At 47.8% G+C, this 18,842-nt stretch overlaps 1 protein-coding gene across 2 annotated transcripts in view; it reads left to right on the top strand.

Annotated features, from left to right (window-relative positions):
• TMC8 (transmembrane channel like 8) overlaps positions 1 to 18,842 on the top strand; it is a 719,897-nt gene that overhangs the window by 659,111 nt on the left and 41,944 nt on the right. For both annotated transcript variants that reach the window (XM_069655257.1, XM_069655258.1), the window contains 3 exons: positions 3,243 to 3,426; positions 4,108 to 4,238; positions 6,799 to 6,957. In XM_069655257.1, coding sequence (XP_069511358.1) covers positions 3,243 to 3,426; positions 4,108 to 4,238; positions 6,799 to 6,957 — 474 coding nt within the window. The remainder of the gene's footprint in view (positions 1 to 3,242; positions 3,427 to 4,107; positions 4,239 to 6,798; positions 6,958 to 18,842) is intronic.

Here is an 18,842-nt window from a genome sequence, read left to right as displayed (position 1 = left end):
GATAGCAGAAGAGTTCAGAACTTTCCTAGCTTTTCGCTGGAAAAGACAGCTCTGGCAGTTCAAGACTATGCCATTCGGACTAGCTTCGGCACCATGGGCCTTTACCAAAGTAAGGAAGCCAGTGGCGGCAGCCATAAGAGAGAAGGGTATAAGACTGATCATTTATCTAGACGATCTGCTACTACTCGCCGAGGATCGATAGACCTTCAAGTACCAGACAGAGTGGGTAATAGACCTGCTGTCGTCTCTAGGGTTCCTAGTGAACAAGGAAAAATCGGATACCGAACCAGCGCAGAGGTTAGACTTTCTAGGATTCATTCTGGATACCAAGAAAGCGACTTTGGAGCTGCCAGCTCGGAAGATTTGTGACATCAAGAGGGAACTCAGAGGATGTCTGCATAAGGAGCTTGTATCTCTCCGGACCTTAGCAAGAATAGTAGGGCTGCTTGCAGCTTCCATACAGGCCATCTTTCCAGGTCCACTCCATTATCGAGCACTACAGCGATTAAAGATACGACATCTGCAGCAGGTCCTGCGCTACCATCAGACAGTGCCATTGGATCACAAATCCAAGACAGAGCATATCGGCAGTGCGTTACATAAATCACCTGGGCGGTACCAAATCCAGGATGGAGGCCGAACTAGCGAAGGACTTTTGGCACTTCTGCCTGCAGTCAGAGACGTCCGTCATGGCGGAATACCTGCCCGGAACATTGAACGTCATAGCGGACTGGAACTCTCGGTACCTCACGGACTCCAGCGATTGGAGGCTGGATCCAGCAGTCTTTCAGAGGATGATAGAGAGATGGGGCCCAGTGCACATAGACCTATTTGCGTCCCGGTTGAATGCCCAGACAGGAGAGTATTTCAGCTGGAGGCTGGATCCGGGAGCTCGGGGGACAGATGCGTTCCTTCAAGCCTGGAACGGAGGCCCACACTACGCGTTCCCGCCATTCTTGATGCTGAGCAGAGTTCTAGCGAAGTGTCGGAGGGAGACGGCAGAGTTACTATTAGTAGCACCATGCTGGAAGTCTCAAGTATGGTTCCCGACTCTCATGGAACTGGTAGTTGATTACCCGAGACTTTTTCCAGAAGGAGAGCAACTGCTCACGGACCCAGCTGGGTCGTATCACCCTCTGAGAGTGAGGGGGACTCGCCCGCTCATCGCATGCAGAATATCAGGAGACGCTGGGCGCTGCCAGGCATTTCGGCGCAAGCTGCGCAGCTCATTGCAGATTCCTGGGCTCCGTCCACGAGAAGGAGCTATGACGCGGCTTGGGCCAAGTGGACGAGCTGGTGCAAGGGGAGAGGTTTTCATCCCATTTCGGCCCCTGTAGTGATGATTTTGAATTTCTTGGCTCAGCTACTACAAGGTGGTAAAGCGTTTCGTACCATAGGAGTGTAGAGGTCGGCCATATCCGCAGGGCACCTCCCTATTGGGGGAGTGCCAGCAGGGGAACACCCAGCGGTAGTACGGCTTATTAGAGGAGCCAGGTTTAAAGCGCCTCCAGAACCTCGATACAAGACGGTCTGGGATGTCCTGCCAGTGCTTAAACTAGTGGAGAGTTAGCCAGGGAACAGATATCTATCTATTAAACAGTTATCAGGGAAACTAGCAATGCTATTATGTCTAGTTTCTTGTAAACGAGTGTCAGATGTAAGAGCCCTGGAGGTTGATAGGAAGTCATTTGGGCCGGAAGGCGTGACTTTTACAATCGTGGGACGAACCAAGACGGGGACATCTTCAGTTCACTATCCATATTTCCCAGCTAGACCTAAATGGTGCGTAGCGAGCTGCGTAAAAGAATACGAGAGCAGAACAGAGGAGTTCAGAGCAGCAAATACGAAGCAATTGTTGATTGCGCGCAGGAAGCCATTCAAAGGAGTGTCTACAGCTACTATAGCTAGATGGGTTAAGGAAGTGAGGCAGGCGGCAGGAATAGAGATAGAGAAATATGGAGCGCACTCTGTGAGGGGAGCGATGGCATCCAAAGCCTATAAGACAGGGGTATCCCTCAGAGATATTATGCTAGCGGCAGACTGGTCGAATGATCGAACTTTTAAAGAATTTTATTTCAAGCCGACCGAGAGTTTTGCAGTCACGGTGTTGGGAAGCTTTGAACAAGCATAATGCTCGCCTCCAGTCTTGTCATAGGATAAAGATTACCCCTGCTAGCTGCGCAGGGAGTATTAATTCTATTAAAGACCAGGAGGCGAGCATTAAATTCCCACCCAAATCATGTATTGTGTAAAATGATAATAGTATGATATTTTCAGTAATACATGGACACCGCCCTGATTTTCTGCTTTTCGTTTATTCATAGGAAAGGAGCAGAAGAACAATTGAAGCATGAGACTAGCAGAGGTAGTCGCCTGAGTTGAGGAAGTTCAACATTCGTTTGGAATGGTTCAAGTCATTGCCAGTTGCAGGACTTTTGTGTGGAGTTCTAAATGGACTTTCAGAGCGAGTAAAAGAGAGGAGGAGCTCAGGGACAGAATGTGGTCATAGCTGAGCTTGGAGTGAGATGGACTACAGAGACTATGGGGATTGTAGTTTAAAGGAAGAAAAGTCTGTTTCAGACAGTTTTCAGTGTTTTGTTATGGTTTTGAGTTTTTGTTGAAACTGCTCGAGTGGTAAATTAAAGAAGTTGAAGCATAATGCTCGCCTCCTAGTCTTTAATAGAATTAATACTCCCTGAGCAGCTAGCAGGGGTAATCTTTATTGTTGGCTGGTTGAAGTAGCACCTTTAAAGTTACTGGCAAGTGCCCTTAGCTGGAGGGTGTGCGGGGGCGGGCAGAGCTTCAATTTAAGGAGGTCAATGGATCCTCTTTACCCTCCCTCCAGGGATGTCTATGGCATACGCTTCTTAAGCCAATCTTCTGTATTGGTTAGGGCTATGCCAATAGCACAGGAAAAACATTTAAGCGGAGCAGCTATGTGGATACAAAAGGTAATTTTATTATATATGTTTTGGTAAACAAAGCCTTACCTCCCCCGTCTGCTGTTTGAAGGTGCTAATGGGACTGTTGTTGGAGGCTGCCAAAGCCGTACAGGGGGCAATTCTGGAAACTATTCAGGGTGGGGACACTCAGCTGACTTGTAATAGTGAATACAGCCCGCATTCCGATCGGTCTGACCGCCTGTTCTCAATTCCAAGTGTCCCCATGAAAAGTAATGCATACACATTTCAGAGCACTCTTCTCTCCAACTCATCCTTTACTGTCTCTCCCCCTTGCATCAGGCTGCTTGTAGATAAGACGTCCTGGAGACTGACTCGGTGGATTGGAAAGGAAGAGTTTGTGCTCCCGCTATATATCCTGGATATTGTTGCTGGGCAGACTGTTGTCTGGATCGGTATCTTTTACTGCCCACTCCTACCTCTGTTGAACAGCATCTCCCTCTTCGTTACCTTCTACCTGACAAAGGTAAGTAGCAAAGGAGTGTGAGAGACTGAGACTGAGTGGATTTGTAGAGCACCAAAATGTAGGTCAACTGCAGAAAATGCCCACTGCCTGGGCCATGGGGTCAAGGGATAAGCAGAAACATGCCTTTGCTGAGAGACCTGTGGTGAGACCCTAGGGATGAAGCACATGTACCTGGCTCAGCACCACCAATGACCAAAACAATAATGAAATGTGGAGGGACGGATGGAGGGGAGAATTGCAACATATGGATGGATGATGGTGGGTCTATAAATGGCAATGCTGACACATTCATGGGATGCGAGGATGCTGGTAAAGCAGTTCAGCGGCTTGTAGTCAGGAGAGAGCGTCTAATAGATGAGTGAAAAATTGAGGTGGTAAATTATGTTTGTAATCAACGCAAACAGGACACTACAGTAGTTTGCATATGTATTGCTATGGATGCACAAACACTTGGAAACGGGGTTTGAGGAGAAATGAAAGTGCTGATTTTGCATGAGCTGTGTTAGATTGGTCCTGTTTGTGTTATTTTAGGGAAATGCTTTCAGTGCATGGGAGGGGGTGGTGCAGTAGTAAGGTCTGATTGGTAAACAGATTATTAGAAGGTTCATTCTCTCTTATTGCCTGGTACACACTCATGAGTTTGTCTGTGTTTCACTCTGTCATGTTCTTGCCATTGTCCAGTTCAACCTTTGCAATCTTTGTAAGCCTTCGAAGAAACTGTTCAGAGCCTCCAGTTCCAAGTTCTTCTTCCAGTTTGTCCTGCTGTTGGGTCTCAGCCTCGCGGTTATTCCACTCCTCTACAACATCTTCAAGTGAGTTTCAGTATTTGTTTACATTACAATCTATAATGTATTCTCCTGAATACAAGTGGATATCAAACAACAGCCAGAAAGACTACTCCCGCTATGCCTCTTGTCCCATCAGCCAGCTGCACTGGCGAGCTTACTGCACGGCATCACTGCGTTGCTGCATAGGCATCCCTGTTAGCAAAGGTGGGCTAGGGATATGATGTGATATGGCATTTGTAACACGCCTATACACAAGTGTTTCAAGACACGACAAGGCAAGGAAGGGGGAACAGAGGGAAGACAGAAACAACGATCTTACTAGGCCAAGTGACATTGAGATCGCGCAAGTGCAGGGGAGGTGGGGACGGGAAATGTGCCAGGGAAAAGGGGAGGGGGCAGTGCTGTCCATGGGATCAAAACAATAACAAGTGCGGCCAGCACGTGCAAGGGTAAGTGCAGACAGCAGGTGTCCAAAAGTGCAGGTAGGCGGACTGTAGGGCTACAGGTACAGACCCAAGTGCAAGGGTTGCCGGGAGACAGTGCAGGTGTGCAACTGGGCAGGCAGGGACCTGGGCCCGAAATCAGAGGGTAGCCAGGTGACCACTGCAGTATCAGACAGGAAATCAGCAGGGGAGAGGAAGAGCGAAGGCAGAAGCACAGAGGAATGTCTTGAGGTGCTTCCGGAACCAGAGATAGTTCTCGTTTCAGAGAGGCAGGGAGGCCTCAGCTGAAAAAAGAGATCTACCACCAAATCGGTCCTTGGAGAAGGGACTGACCCTGAGTGAGTTGGAAGTGAGGTGTGAAGAGCTTGAGTAGGAAGGTATTTGCGAAGAGAGAGTTGGAGGAATTGAGGACCCAGGCCTCAGAAGGTCTTGTGGACAATGCAGACGGTCTTGAACTTAACCCTTGGAGCCAATGCAGAGATTTCAGTGCTGGAGAGATACGATCCCAGGGCTTCAGGCTAAGGACAAGTCCCGCAGTCCTGTTCTGGATGAGTTGCAGAGTGAGGACAGTAGAAGCAGGCAGATTTAGGAAGAGGCTGTTTCCGTAGTCCAGCCTAGAGAGAACCAGAGCTCTAGAGACAGTGAGCCTCTGGTGGAAGGAGAGGAAAGGAATACCTCTGAGGAGGTGCAGTTGGTAGTTTGACTTCTTAGAGACGTCAGAGATGTGAGGACAGAAGGAAAGTGTGGAGTCGAAGATGACCCCGAAGTTCTTAGCCTCACAGGTGGGAGCAGGAAGAGGGCCAAGAGAGGACGGCCAGAGAGTGACAGGAAAGGAGGGTGCAGGTGTGCTGATGAGGAGAATCTCTGTCTTAGTGGCATTAAGGCAGAGAGCATTGGCGGCACACCACTCCTGGATAGCAGACACTCAGAGACGAGAGAAGAAGAAGAGGTGGCAGAAGGGAGCCTGAAAACGAGCTGAGTGTCATCCGCATAGCACTGAAAGTTTCAGCAGATAGCAGCAATGCGGTGGGCGAGAGGTGCCAGGTTTTGGTTGAACAGCTAGGGAGAGAGGTTAGACCACTGGGGAACACCACATGTGGAGAGTGGGATAGAGGAAAGTAAGGACCTGGGAGGGTCGATCAGAGAGGAACGAGGTCAGACAGGCCAGGGCCTGATCGGTGATACCCAGGTTATCACAGAGATGATTGAGCAGGATGGCATGAATGACTGTTTCAAAGGCAGAGAGAGATTGAGTAAGATGAGGACAGGGGGGAGAATAGATTCAAGGTTAGAGAGCAGGTCTTCACGGATGTTTAGGAAGGCAGTTTCCATGCTTCTGGCTGCTTTGAAGCCAGACTGATGGTCATGGAGACAACCAACAGATTCAGTGTGAAGATTAAGCTGGGAGATGGCCAGCTTTTACAAGAGTTTTCCCACGAAAGGAGTGATGGAGATCGGGCGATAGTTAACCAGCCAGGAGGGATCGACTGAGGGGTTCTTGAAAAGAGGGTGCACAAGAGAGTGCTTCAGTGGGGAAGGGAAGGCTCCAGTGGCGAAGTAGTGGTTGCAGAAGTCAGCCATGGCAGGAAGAACAAGAAAGAACCCATTTTGATGAGACTTTCATAGATCAGAAAGGATAGAAACCTCGTCAGGGGAGAAAAGAGGAGGAGAGAGTAGAGGGAGGAGGAGGAGATGAGAGGGTGGACAGGATGTCCTGGGTTTTAGAGATGAAATAAGAAGCCATGGCTGTGCAGAGGGTCTGGGAGGGGACAGAAGAGGTAGAGACTGCAACAGGATTGGCCAGCTCCTTGCACATTTTAAAGAGTTCCGCTGAGTTGTTAGATGCCGCAGACACGAAGGCTTGGATGTGGGCTCTCTTCTTAGTGTGGACAGAGAGCCAGTAGTGCCTTTGGAGCAGGCGGCAGGCCAGTTTGTCAGAGGATGCAAAAGAAGCTAGCAAGTTCCTCTCAGCCACCCTGCACTTGCTTTTAAGGGTGACAAGGTCAGAGTCATACCAGGAGTTGCACTTGGCTGTGGGCTCTCTCCTCTTGAACTTTGCTGGACACTCTTGCTTGGTGTACTCATCAGCTCAATTGATTAGTACTTACGCTCTGTTACTCTTGATTCTTTCCGTCCTTTAGCTCTCCTCCATCCCAAAGTTGTGGCTTGTTTGCAAATTACCCTACTGCCTGGCATGTAGTACCGAAGACAATGGCTGCCTCTTTGCCTCCGGTAGCACAGAGGATCATGAACTATGCTGGATCGGATGCCTTTGCCTTGCCCTTGCTCATCATCTTCTGGTAAGATCTGCGTCACATTTCCTGTTTCTCAGATCCACTCTTTAACGTGGCTGTGTTGCATTTGTGTTGTGAACAGGAGGTTGGGTGATAAGAGACTGCGATAGTGTGCCTGCAAGTGATAGGTATAGATAAGCAAAAAGCCCCCTTGCCCAAGAGGTGTTTATTTATTATTAGCTTCCCTGCATGTTTACCGGGATGCTAACTGTTAATTTATTTTACATTGAGAAACCAGCGCAAAACCAAGATGCAGGCATGGGTTACGGAGAAGGGAACTACACGTAGTCTCTTCTCCCTTTCCATGCCGGTCATTACAGTGACATAAATGCGCCGGGAACACCAAGTGTTCTCGGCACCGATTAGGGACAAAAGAGTGCAAGGTAAGTGGTGGCAGGGTGTGGGGCATATGGAAATTGGAGGTGGGTGGAAGGAGGAGAAGGGAGTTTGGGGGGCACTTACCTTAATTCTCATCAGGGAAGATGGCCTGCCTGCCGCTCCTGAGGTTGCTCACTGCAGGGGCTTTACCATGAGGTAAAGGCCCCGTACCGAGCCTCCTAATTGTCTCTGAGGATGCCAACTACCCACCCCCCGCCAGATGGTAATAGTAATAATTATCACAGTACACTATATGGATGGGAAGTGCACAAGATAGTTGGAATCCAAGTCAAACCAAGGTATTGTTGGAAGAGCCAGGCCATTAGTTCTTTCCTAAACTGAAACGGACTTGGTGCTGTGTGGATTGCCACCGGGCTGGAGCATGAGAAGGACTGTTTCTTAGTTTTCTATGAGGCAGCCTAGTTTCCAGTTTGAAAATGGTCCTACTGCGAGATGACCATGTGTCACCCGATTTGTTTAGTTTGGCCATCAGGTATGATGGTGTACTGGTATTGGTAGCCTTGTGGTTTTGAACCAGACCCTAGCCGGGATGGAGAGCCACTGTTATTCTGTAATACGGATGGGATTTGGCCAAATTCTCTGGAATGAGGCGAACCACAGCATCGTGGGTCAATTTGAGGGGGGCGAGATGAGCAGCTAGGAGCCCTGCGAGGAGGGTCTTAAACCTGCCGACATGTGAGATTGCGAGGGCATATACCACCATTTGGACATCCTGGGGCAGGAAAAGGGCTTGATCTTGCAGAGTAGAGAGATCCGATACCAAGCCATTTGAGGCTTTTTTGCAATGTGTTTTGTAAAGGATAGATTTGTATCCACAATGAAGCCTTCACATTTTGGTGAGTGGGTGAGTTGAGGGTTGAACACGCATAATCACATTTTGTCCAGTCACCTTTGAGTGGGTCCTGTTTGCCCCGGAATATGTACTTGTAACCCACATTTGTAAGTTTCCGAGGCATGAGAGAAGGCAAGCAATATCTTGTGAGCGGGCCCAAATGTGTGCCATCTGCGTACTGATATACCAAGATGTTGGGGCCATCAAACTGTACCTCATGAGGTGTCTGCCCATTTGGGCTTTCTTTGCTCCTGTAACACTTGTGGCTTCTCCAACCTGGAAAATTAATTCATTTCATTTTCTCAGGGCTCTGCAGAGGATTGCCTCTACCTCTGATAGGATTGCCTTCGCTTGTTTTCGGTAGGGCATCTGTCCGCTCAGTTTTATCTGGCTCCCGTAACCCTTGTGGCTTCTCCAGCCTCGACTCTTAACGTCTCTCAGTTTATCAGGGCTCTCGAAAGACCTCTAGCCCTCAGATAGGCTTTCTTCAGCTCGATTTAGGTAGGGTCTCTGCCCACTTAGGTTTATCAGGCTCCCGTGACCTTTGCAGATTTCCCAGCCTCGAATATCACGGTTCGCCCATCTCAACAGTGTTACCTCTTAATGAGGGCTCGCTTCCCTTCCGCTGCTCTGCAGCAAATGCACTTCATGTGCAGAGCATGGAGATCCTGTCTATGCACTGCCGTCTGGTTTCTGCACCAGTTAACAGGCTCCAGGCCCACCACTGCCTCCGTGCGGTCACTTTAGGTCTTCGTCTCTTTCTCGGACTTGACTTATTTGCCGGTCAGGACGCCAGCCTTCCGGCGTCTTGCAAATGATTTGTTTGATCTCCACACTACTGCTTGCTCTGCAGTCTAGCGTGGCTCTGCCCTTCCAGGACATCTTTCCGTCAGGCTCGCTGTCACGCTGTCCTCTCATTCTGTCCCTTTTTCGCAAACATCTAGGTCAGACAATAGGACAGGGTCAGACAATAGGACAGGCAACACTCACAATACACCAGTTACCCCAGTCAGGTTTCCACTCCATGTCCCTCACAGTGGAAGGTTGTCACGTGAGCGGGTTTACTCCAAGGGCCACACATGCAGACTCAGGGGTTCTCCGTTCCTTCATTGGCGTTTGCCATGGCGTCTGCAAGAGGGAGCTCGCAGACGCCGGCTATAGGACGCTGCTCGCAGAAAGTCAAGTCCGCGATCATGGAGACCACGCTCACGTGTTTCGTCTGCGGGTCACGTGACGCGTCGCGGATCACGTGACGCTGAAGCTTCCGCTATTTAAGCGCTGAACTTCCGCACGTCCGCGCTTCACAGCTGTTCTTTGGAGGACTCTGTACAGCGTTTGGATACCTTGTGTTTTCACGGCTTCTTGACTCTTGGATCGTTTTTGGATTTGCTTTTGCTCACGTCTTTGGCTCTGTTTGCTGGATCATCTCGAACTCGGAATGCCTTTTGGACTGTCTTGGATTACCCTGAATTGGACTTGGCATTTGTCTCTTCACTGCATTACATTATCAAGTACTTTGGATTTTGGTCCTTTTGTTTCATCAAGTTACAGGAGGGCAAGTTGGGTTTTAACCCAGCCTACAGTTCTTCTCCCTACTGTCATCGGGGAGACCAGCTCACGTGCCCATCCACGGTATTACCAACTATCTTAGTTTCTGGGCTTCCTCACCCATCAGTTTAGGTAAGCCCTGTTCTTTATTCTGCCTGTTTGCTTGTACTGTGCTCAGTTGATTGCTAATAAAGATTTTCTTTACAGCTGCCTTGGGTTTCAACATTTCCCGTGGATCCGAGCTGCAAGAACTACCCACCTGTGGCCTCAATGATCGCATAGGGAGTAATCTTGTATTCTCTCTCTGTGGTACTTGGGGACGGAGGTTTCAATACTCTTCACGACTGTGAAGCCATTCTTTGTCGTGCAGAGTATGCAGGGTGCCGCGGATGACCCCATGGCAGCTATGATTCAAGCGATCACAGTACTAAGAGCGGATATGGCTGCAGCCACCACAGCCCTTCACCAACGTTTAGATGCTATTCAGAGTACCCGCAACCCATTACCTGCAGATGCTGAGTTCTGGGACGCGGCATCACCTGCCCCAGTTCCCAAGGCCCCAGCACCAACCACTCCTGCTCCCGTGATTCTACCCACTCCTTTTCCATTGGCTGCACCTGAAAGATTCCAGGGGGATCCCACCAAGTACCGCACATTTATAAATCAGTGCAAGTTACACTTCCTGTGTCGACCTACCTCCTTCCCCGATCCTACTTCTAAGGCCGCCTTTCTGTTATCACATTTATCTGGAACAGCCGCTGCCTGGGCCAACCCACTTCTTGAGAATAATAACCCAGCATTATACGATTTTGACCTCCTGGTCACAGAAATGTCCTGTGTCTTTGACACCCGCCACAAAGCTCAGTCCAGGGATCTAGAACTATTAGAATTACATCAATGCAGGGGAACACTCATTGAATATATTACAAAATTCAACCAACTGTCAGCCGAGACTTCATGGCCTGAAAGCAAGAGGGCTGTGGTATTCTACAAGGGTCTGAACAACGCTATGAAGGACGCATTATCAGTAGTTCCTTCCTTGCCCACAGCGTTCCCCGATTTAGTAGATCTGGCTCTCCAGGTTGATGCCAGGCGCTCAGAACGAAAAGCTGAAGCTGGGTTTTCTGGTTCTATCCCTTCTACAGGTTCCTCTCATTCTGAACCTATGCAAGTGGGAGGTCTACGTAGTCCTTTAACTTCAAAAGAAAGGGAGTGCAGGAGGGTGGACAGTGCTTGCTATTATTGTGGGTTGATTGGTCACTTTGTGAAAGAATGTCCACGTCGTCCAAAGGCTAAAGCTCAGGGTTTTCGGGCAGCTCGACCATAGACCCGGGGGTGGGTTCGAGCGCTATAAGTCACTCCCCGGACCATGTACCTGCGTTTGGCACCATCAGACCCGTGATGGTACATGCATTGTTACAACCCAGTATTGAGGTCTCACATTCAGTAACTGTCATCATCGATTCTGGTGCCACTGGCAATTATATCGATATCAATATGGCCCACACACTTAATCTCCCTCTTATCGCCAAGATCCGACCAGAACCCGTACAGACCATAGATGGGAGTTTGTTAGTCTCTGGCCCAGTTAAACAACAGACAGCACCTCTTACTTTGGTCATACAAACTAACCACAAAGAAACCATTAGCTTTGACTTGATCTCCATGCCTCAATATGGCCTTATTTTAGGCATCCCTTGGTTGCGTCTGCATAACCCTTTGATCAATTGGAAGACTGGTTCTGTGTTCTTTGAGTCAGAAGTTTGCCAGGAGTTTTGCCTTACTACACCTTCTACTGAGAGCACTCCAGCACAACTTCTCAGTACTGTTTCACAACTCACTTTGGAACCTTCTCCCGTTACCTTGGCAGACACGCACATTGTTGGTCTTGTAGCTGAGGCAATTCCAGAGCCTTATCGAGACTACCTGGATGTCTTTGATAAGGGATCATCAGAAATCCTTCCACCTCATAGGTTGTACGATTGCCCTATTGAATTACTACCAGATTCTGTAGTCCCAAAGGGTCGTATATATTCGCTATCTCCCACTGAGGAACAAGCCTTGAAAACTTACATTCAAGAGTCCCTACGTAAGGGTCACATACGTCCATCTTCATCTCCAGCAGCCAGCCCTATCTGCTTTGTCCCAAAGAAGGAGGGAGACCTTTGCCCATGTGTTGACTACCGACGTCTAAATGCCATCACTAAAAAGGACAGGTATCCTATTCCTCTCATCACGCCCCTATTGGATCGCCTCACGCATGCTTCAGTATACACTAAATTGGATCTCAGAGGTGCGTATAATCTAGTACGTGTGAGAAAGGGTGATGAGTGGAAAACGGCCTTTTGCACTCGTTACGGATTATATGAATATTTGGTCATGCCTTTCGGCCTTTGCAATGCGCCTGCTACATTCCAGCGCTTCATGAATGAAATATTTAGTGATATTCTGGATGTATTTATGGTGGTCTACCTGGATGACATTCCCATTATTTCACGTTCTCAAGAGGAACACATCAGACACGTAAGGGAGGTACTAAAACGCTTACGCATGTTCTCCCTTTTTGCGAAACCCGAAAAATATCAATTCCACACTGACAACATTGAATTTTTAGGGTTTCACATCACTCCTGATGGTCTCACTATGAACCATGCCAAAGTCAAAGCGGTTTTGGAGTGGCCGACTCCCACCAATCTTAAAGCATTACAGTCTTTTTTGGGTTTTGCTAACTACTATAGAAGATTCATTTCTGGATTTTCTTCCATAGTAGCACCTCTTACTCTTTTGACCAGTCCTCTAGTTCCATTTAATTTGTCCAACGATCAACAACTTGCATTTGATACCCTAAAAGCTGCATTTACCACTGCTCCTGTCCTCCAACACCCTGACAGTGATCTCCCTTTTATAGTTGAGGCGGACGCGTCCTCGTTAGCCTTAGGGGCAATACTGTCTCAAGAATGTGTCTCTACTGGACGCTTGCATCCAGTCACCTTTCATTCCTGGAAGTTTACACCCAGAGAGTGTCACTATACAGTGACCGAAAAAGAACTTCTGGCTGTCAAAGAGGCTTTTCAAGTATCGCGTCACCATCTCCTGGGTGCAAAACATCGGGTGACAGTCTTCTCAGATCATCAGAATCTACGCGATTTAGCTTCTCTGAAATGCTCGAATAGCAGACATGTTAGGTGGCATCTTTTTTTTGCCGCTTACGATTTCCAGATCATGCATCGTCCTGGTACCGTTCATGGTAAGGCTGATGCTTTGTCTCGCTCTCCTGGGGGGGTTTCATTGCCAGTCTATCCTGAGTCCCTGCTAGATAAGAAACATGTGATATGTCTCTGTACTCCTTCTCTGACTCTGCTGGATATGGTCCGTAAGTGGGTTTCCACACACCCATCCTTACTTTCAGATTGGGATTTGGTATTACAAGACGGTCTGCCTTTCTTTCAGAACAAGTTGTTTCTACCCACCACTGATATTCGCAATCTGGCTCTTGAATGGTCCCATGATCTCCCTGTTCATGCACATCCTGGGCAGCGAAGAACACTTTTGCTTCTACAACGTTGGTGTTGGTGGCCTTCCATGAGAAGGGATGTGGAATGCTATGTTAACACTTGCTCTGTTTGTGCCCAATCCAAACATAGGAAAGGACGACCGTTGGGTCTCCTGCAGCCTCTTCCCATACCCCCGAGGCCCTGGCATACCGTGACGATGGATTTCGTAACAGACCTTCCCCGGGTTGAAGGTTTTGATTCCATCTGGGTTGTGGTAGACTCGTTCACCAAAATGGCACGATTTATTCCATGCTCGGGCATTCCCTCTGCTCCTGTTCTGGCAGGATTGTTTTTCAAGTCCATCGTATGCCTTTTTGGTTTACCATCAGTGTTGGTATCCGACAGGGGTCCTCAGTTCACTTCTCGTTTCTGGCGCGCCTTGACTAGATTAGTGGGGATCGATTCACGTTACTCTTTGGCCTACCATCCAGAGACGGATGGACAGACCGAGAGGGTTAATCAAATCATGGAGCAGTATCTGCGTTGCCTGATTCTCCAGCATCAACAATCCTGGTTTTGCATCTTGCATATGGCTGAATTCGCCTATAACAACGCGGTGCACTCTTCCACTGGTTTCTCTCCCTTCTATGTCTTGTATGGTCAGCACCCTAAAATCCTGCCCATCCCGGATTTTTCGCTTTCTGGTAATCCGGCTGCCTCTTCTTGCATCAGAGACATCTCGGCTGTCCACGCACAGACCTTGCTGCACCTTAAAGAAGCCCAGGATTCCATGAAGGCTGCCGCGGACCGGAAGCGTTCTGTGGCCCCTTCGTTTGCTGTGGGGGATAGAGTTTAGCTTTCTTCTCGTCATCTGCATCTACAGGGTTGCCACAAGTTGTTGCCCCGCTTCGTTGATCCTTTTGTGGTCTCCCGAGTGATCAACCCCGTGGCCTATCGCCTTTGAGTCCCGGTTTCATGGCGGCTTCACCCCGTCTTTCATGTCTCTCTTCTCAAACCTTGCCCTGGTCCTACCCGTCTTCGCTCCCCTGGAGCTCCAGTTTCCCCTTCCTCCCCGGATGTTTTTGAAGTGTCTGCTATTCTGGGTTCTCGTTTCTTCAAAGGGGGTTTGCAGTACCTAGTGGATTGGAAGGGTTATGGCCCGGAGGAGCACTCATAGATTCCTGCGGGTGATGTACATGCCCCTCGTTTGGTTTCCAGTTTCCATAGGGACAATCCGTTGTACGACCATGGGGTCGTGGGCCTTTGGGGGGGGGCTCTGTCACGCTGTCCTCTCATTCTGTCCCTTTTTCGCAAATATCTAGGTCAGACAATAGGACAGGGTCAGACAATAGGACAGGCAACACTCACAATACACCAGTTACCCCAGTCAGGTTTCCACTCCATGTCCCTCACAGTGGAAGGTTGTCACGTGAGCGGGTTTACCCCAAGGGCCACACATGCAGACTCAGGGGTTCTCCGTTCCTTCATTGGCGTCTGCCATGGCGTCTGCAAGAGGGAGCTCGCAGACGCCGGCTACAGGACGCTGCTCGCAGAAAGTCAAGTCCGCGATCATGGAGACCACGCTCACGTGTCGCATCTGCGGGTCACATGACTCGTCGCGTATCAGGTGACGCTGAAGCTTCCGCTATTTAAGCGCTGAACTTCTGCACGTCCGCGCTTCACAGCTGTTCTTTGGAGGACTCTGTACAGCGTTTGGATACCTTGTGTTTTCACGGCTTCTTGACTCTTGGATTGTTTTTGGATTTGCTTTTGCTCACGTCTTTGGCTCTGTTTGCTGGATCATCTCGAACTCGGAACGCCTTTTGGACTGTCTTGGATTACCCTGAATTGGACTTGGCATTTGTCTCTTCACTGCATTACGTTATCAAGTACTTTGGATTTTGGTCCTTTTGTTTCATCAAGTTACAGGAGGGCAAGTTGGGTTTTAACCCAGCCTACAGTTCTTCTCCCTACTGTCATCAGGGAAACCAGCTCAAGTGCCCATCCACGGTATTACCAACTATCTTAGGTTCTGGGCTTCCTCACCCATCAGTTTAGGTAAGCCCTGTTCTTTTTTCTGCCTGTTTGCTTGTACTGTGCTCAGTTGATTGCTAATAAAGATTTTCTTTACAGCTGCCTTAGGTTTCAACATTTCCCGTGGATCCGAGCTGCAAGAACTACCCACCTGTGGCCTCAATGATCGCATAATCTTGTATTCTCTCTCTCTGTGGTACTTGGGGACGGAGGTTTCAATACTCTTCACGACAATCAAGCAACCTGACACTCACACTCTCCTCCATTCAAGGATCCTCGTGGTTTTATGCACGTCATCACAAACACAAGGGGTGTATAGTTTTTCTTTAATGCAGACGTTCAGGCGGAATCCAGCATTTCCTGAAGCTAAAGAGATTGAAGAAATGTCACTTTTCGGTAATTCCAAAACAGGGTCAACAGCAGTATTTGCGACTCCCATGTAGCCAGATAATGTGTTCTGGACAGAGAGTTCCTTGCAGGAATGAGAGTCCTTGTTCCCAATATGGGAGTTACTCCCAGTGAGGTCCTGCTGGCCCAGACCCCTGGGGAGGGTCTTGCTGAGGGGGCTCAATTCCCTAGCCTCAAAGGGGGTGGCTCTCCTCTGGGATGAAGGGGCAAATAGTCCAGATACGTCAGAGAGTAGTAGTAGTATAACTTTATTCGGAGGTCAAGCCACCATCAAAGTACAATTTACAATACAAAAGATAAAAAACACAATATTACATTAATTCCTACATTGATCTCTTTAAATAAAAACATTGTGAATAAAATAAGCATACAATGATAGGACCAGTAACCCCTTGTGAGAACCTCAACGTACAGACATCTCCCCCTATCTACTGCTTTCCCATTTTTTCACTCCTAGTACACCGCAACAGTCTCTTCTTGAGTGCGGCTCTTAAGAATTTTGAGACCAGTAACACATGTTCAGGGAGGGTGCAGCATTTCAGGGCTTGTACGGCTGAGGGGGTTGGAAAGTGTGCTAGATGATTCCAAACCGGGGCAAGCCAATGCCTCCTTGCCAAAGCGTGGGCTTTACAAAAAAAGAAGATATGCCCATCATCCTCACGCCCTCCTTGGCGGTGAGGATGAGGGTGAGGAAGAAGGCCCACTCTTCCACTTAGAGGACTCATGGGCCAGCGGGAGTATGCCTAATCGAAACTTGGCAAACCCAGATTTTAATTTTGCTGGTCCAAATATACCTCCGACCCCCAGGCGTCCTTAAGCGACAGGTAAGCCCTCGCTGTTTCCCCCTTTAGGCAGTTATCAAACATCTTACGCCTAGCCCATTCTCTACAATTATTCTTAAGTGCCGCCTTGTAGGCACAGCCCAGTTTTGTTGGGTCACTCCAAAGATCCCTCAATCCAATATTAGAGAGCATAATTTTTACATGCTTAAACCAGGGGAGATTCCCACCGCCCGACATCGCTAGAACCTCCTCCAAACCCTCCCTAAATAAAGCCAGCGCTTCATTATTCCATATGCGCAGCCAGTAAAACACTGGCTGCATCATGATGGCTTATTGAATCTCAATAAGACCAAATTCACTTACCACTGGGCTGGATGGTGCATTGCAGGGTAGGCCCAGCAAGGCCTTCAAAAATGTGTTTTCTGCTGTCTGAACCGTGGTACAGTCATTTGCTCCCCATAAGTCAGCGCCATATATATTCCCTGGGATGGTCTGGGCCTGATATACCTTTAGGGGCACCGAAAGAGCCTCACCCTTCAGTCTTATCACCAGGTTTCTAATAAGGCCACACTGAAGATGCAAAGATGCGAAAGTGAAGACCTTGCTATCTGGTCCTGCCATTTCAAGTTGTTCGAGGAGATCAGCCCCAGGTATGTGTATGAGTCAACGGACTCCAGGGGCTGACCGTTCAGGTTAAAATTGGCCCGTGTTCAGGCCTTTTTCCCAACCCCACCCAAATGCATTGTTTTGGAAAAATGTATTCTTAGGCCCTTTGCGGAGCAATGTTTATGGAAACCATCCAATTGGTTTTGCAGGCCAACCAGAGTTTCTGAGAGCAATACTGCATCACCCGCAAACAACAGCAGGCTCCATTTTATTTTGGCTAGAGTCTATGTGTGGTTTGGGACCTTTAATATTATATAATCTGTTGATAGAATAAAATAATAATCAGATCCAAATAAAAAATACTCTTGTGTTCATTGTATATATTTGAGCCTATACTTAATGTTTGTTGAAACCTCCATGTTGTCATGTTTGTATACAGTTATACAAATCAATATATTTGTATTGACAAAAGACAAAATGCCCAGTTTTCTCATTTGCTATGAAAATTCATTTAGGGGAGCATGCAAACATCTTCTTGTAAGTTGTATTTTGCAGCTGTATCTGATTTAGCTGAATTTATCAGGTCAAAAAGTGTTTTTAAATGTAGCATTTTGTTTCTTGTCGCAATTAATATGGGATGCAAGAGGTAATATATTACAGGGTACTACTATGCACAAAACTATACTCGCAACTGTAAAGCAAAATGTCTGCCGTTGAACTCCTGCCTCCCCAGCACAGCAAATGCAGACAGTGGGTATGATCCGAATGCAGAGGCACCAGCACAGGTATAGGGCAGTGATGGCCATACTAGTGAAAGACTCTTGTACGGAGTGATGCCAACATCTTAAAAAAGACTTCAGTCCTAGTACTTTTTTCTTCAATACAAATTGAGCGCGCTCTGTCGACTCTAGGTTTCTGACACCAAACATCTCTGCGCAAAATGTAAGTTGTCCAAAGAGGGGCATTTTCACCCCACCACTGAGAAGGTGCACGACTGGGTCTTCACATGTATATAATAACTCTTAGAAAACTCTTAGTAACACGTTACAAATCATAGGGCTCGTGCCCTGAAAATATGTCCTACCCTGCTTCCAAACAAAGCCTTTACTATCTCGAAGAGGAAAGAATCAGTTTAGCATGTGTCATTCGAACACAGTATGGTGTACACAAAGCATGCAGATTACCTACATAATGCAAATACTGTAATACCTTAATACCGAGCTGGGTAGGACCCTTCTTTAGAGAATCAGGAGATTCTGTACTGTCTGCAGCACTACGAGTGGATAGCTTACCCATGGCATGGGCTCACTTATCAATGTTGTATTCCGAAGTGCAGACTCAGCCACTCATCCTTCTCAGATAAGAATGTTGGGTAAGAATAATGGCAATCAATGAATTATATTATTCTAAACTAATTATTATAAGCCATTTTATATACCCATGGAAATGAAAATAACATTTGTCACTCAGGTTTCTTCCAAAATGTTGATATCTTTGTCTACCACATTCTGCATGACATCTTTATTTTATGCCCTTGCCCAAACAAGGGCAAAGATATGTACTAGATATTCTAATTTATGACTATGTAACATTTCATGGTTGGTGTTATGTGGCAAGGGAAGTGTGCACAATAAGATACGGGTGACTTATGGTGGTGCTGTCAAGGGAGTAACTCAAACCAGAGCTGTGGTATGTATGTAATCTAGATTTTGGATGGATAAATATTTTTTAGCCTACTGCTGCATAGTTGGCAGGTTTGCATACAAAAAAGATATTTAACAATGGTGT

The sequence above is a fragment of the Ambystoma mexicanum genome, chromosome 3q (genome assembly GCF_040938575.1).
Source record: "Ambystoma mexicanum isolate Mex_15411 chromosome 3q, UKY_AmexF1_1, whole genome shotgun sequence".
NCBI classification, from domain to species: domain Eukaryota; kingdom Metazoa; phylum Chordata; class Amphibia; order Caudata; family Ambystomatidae; genus Ambystoma; species Ambystoma mexicanum.
Note: the sequence above shows the minus strand (reverse complement) of the source record. Positions and strands in the feature narration are given on the sequence as shown.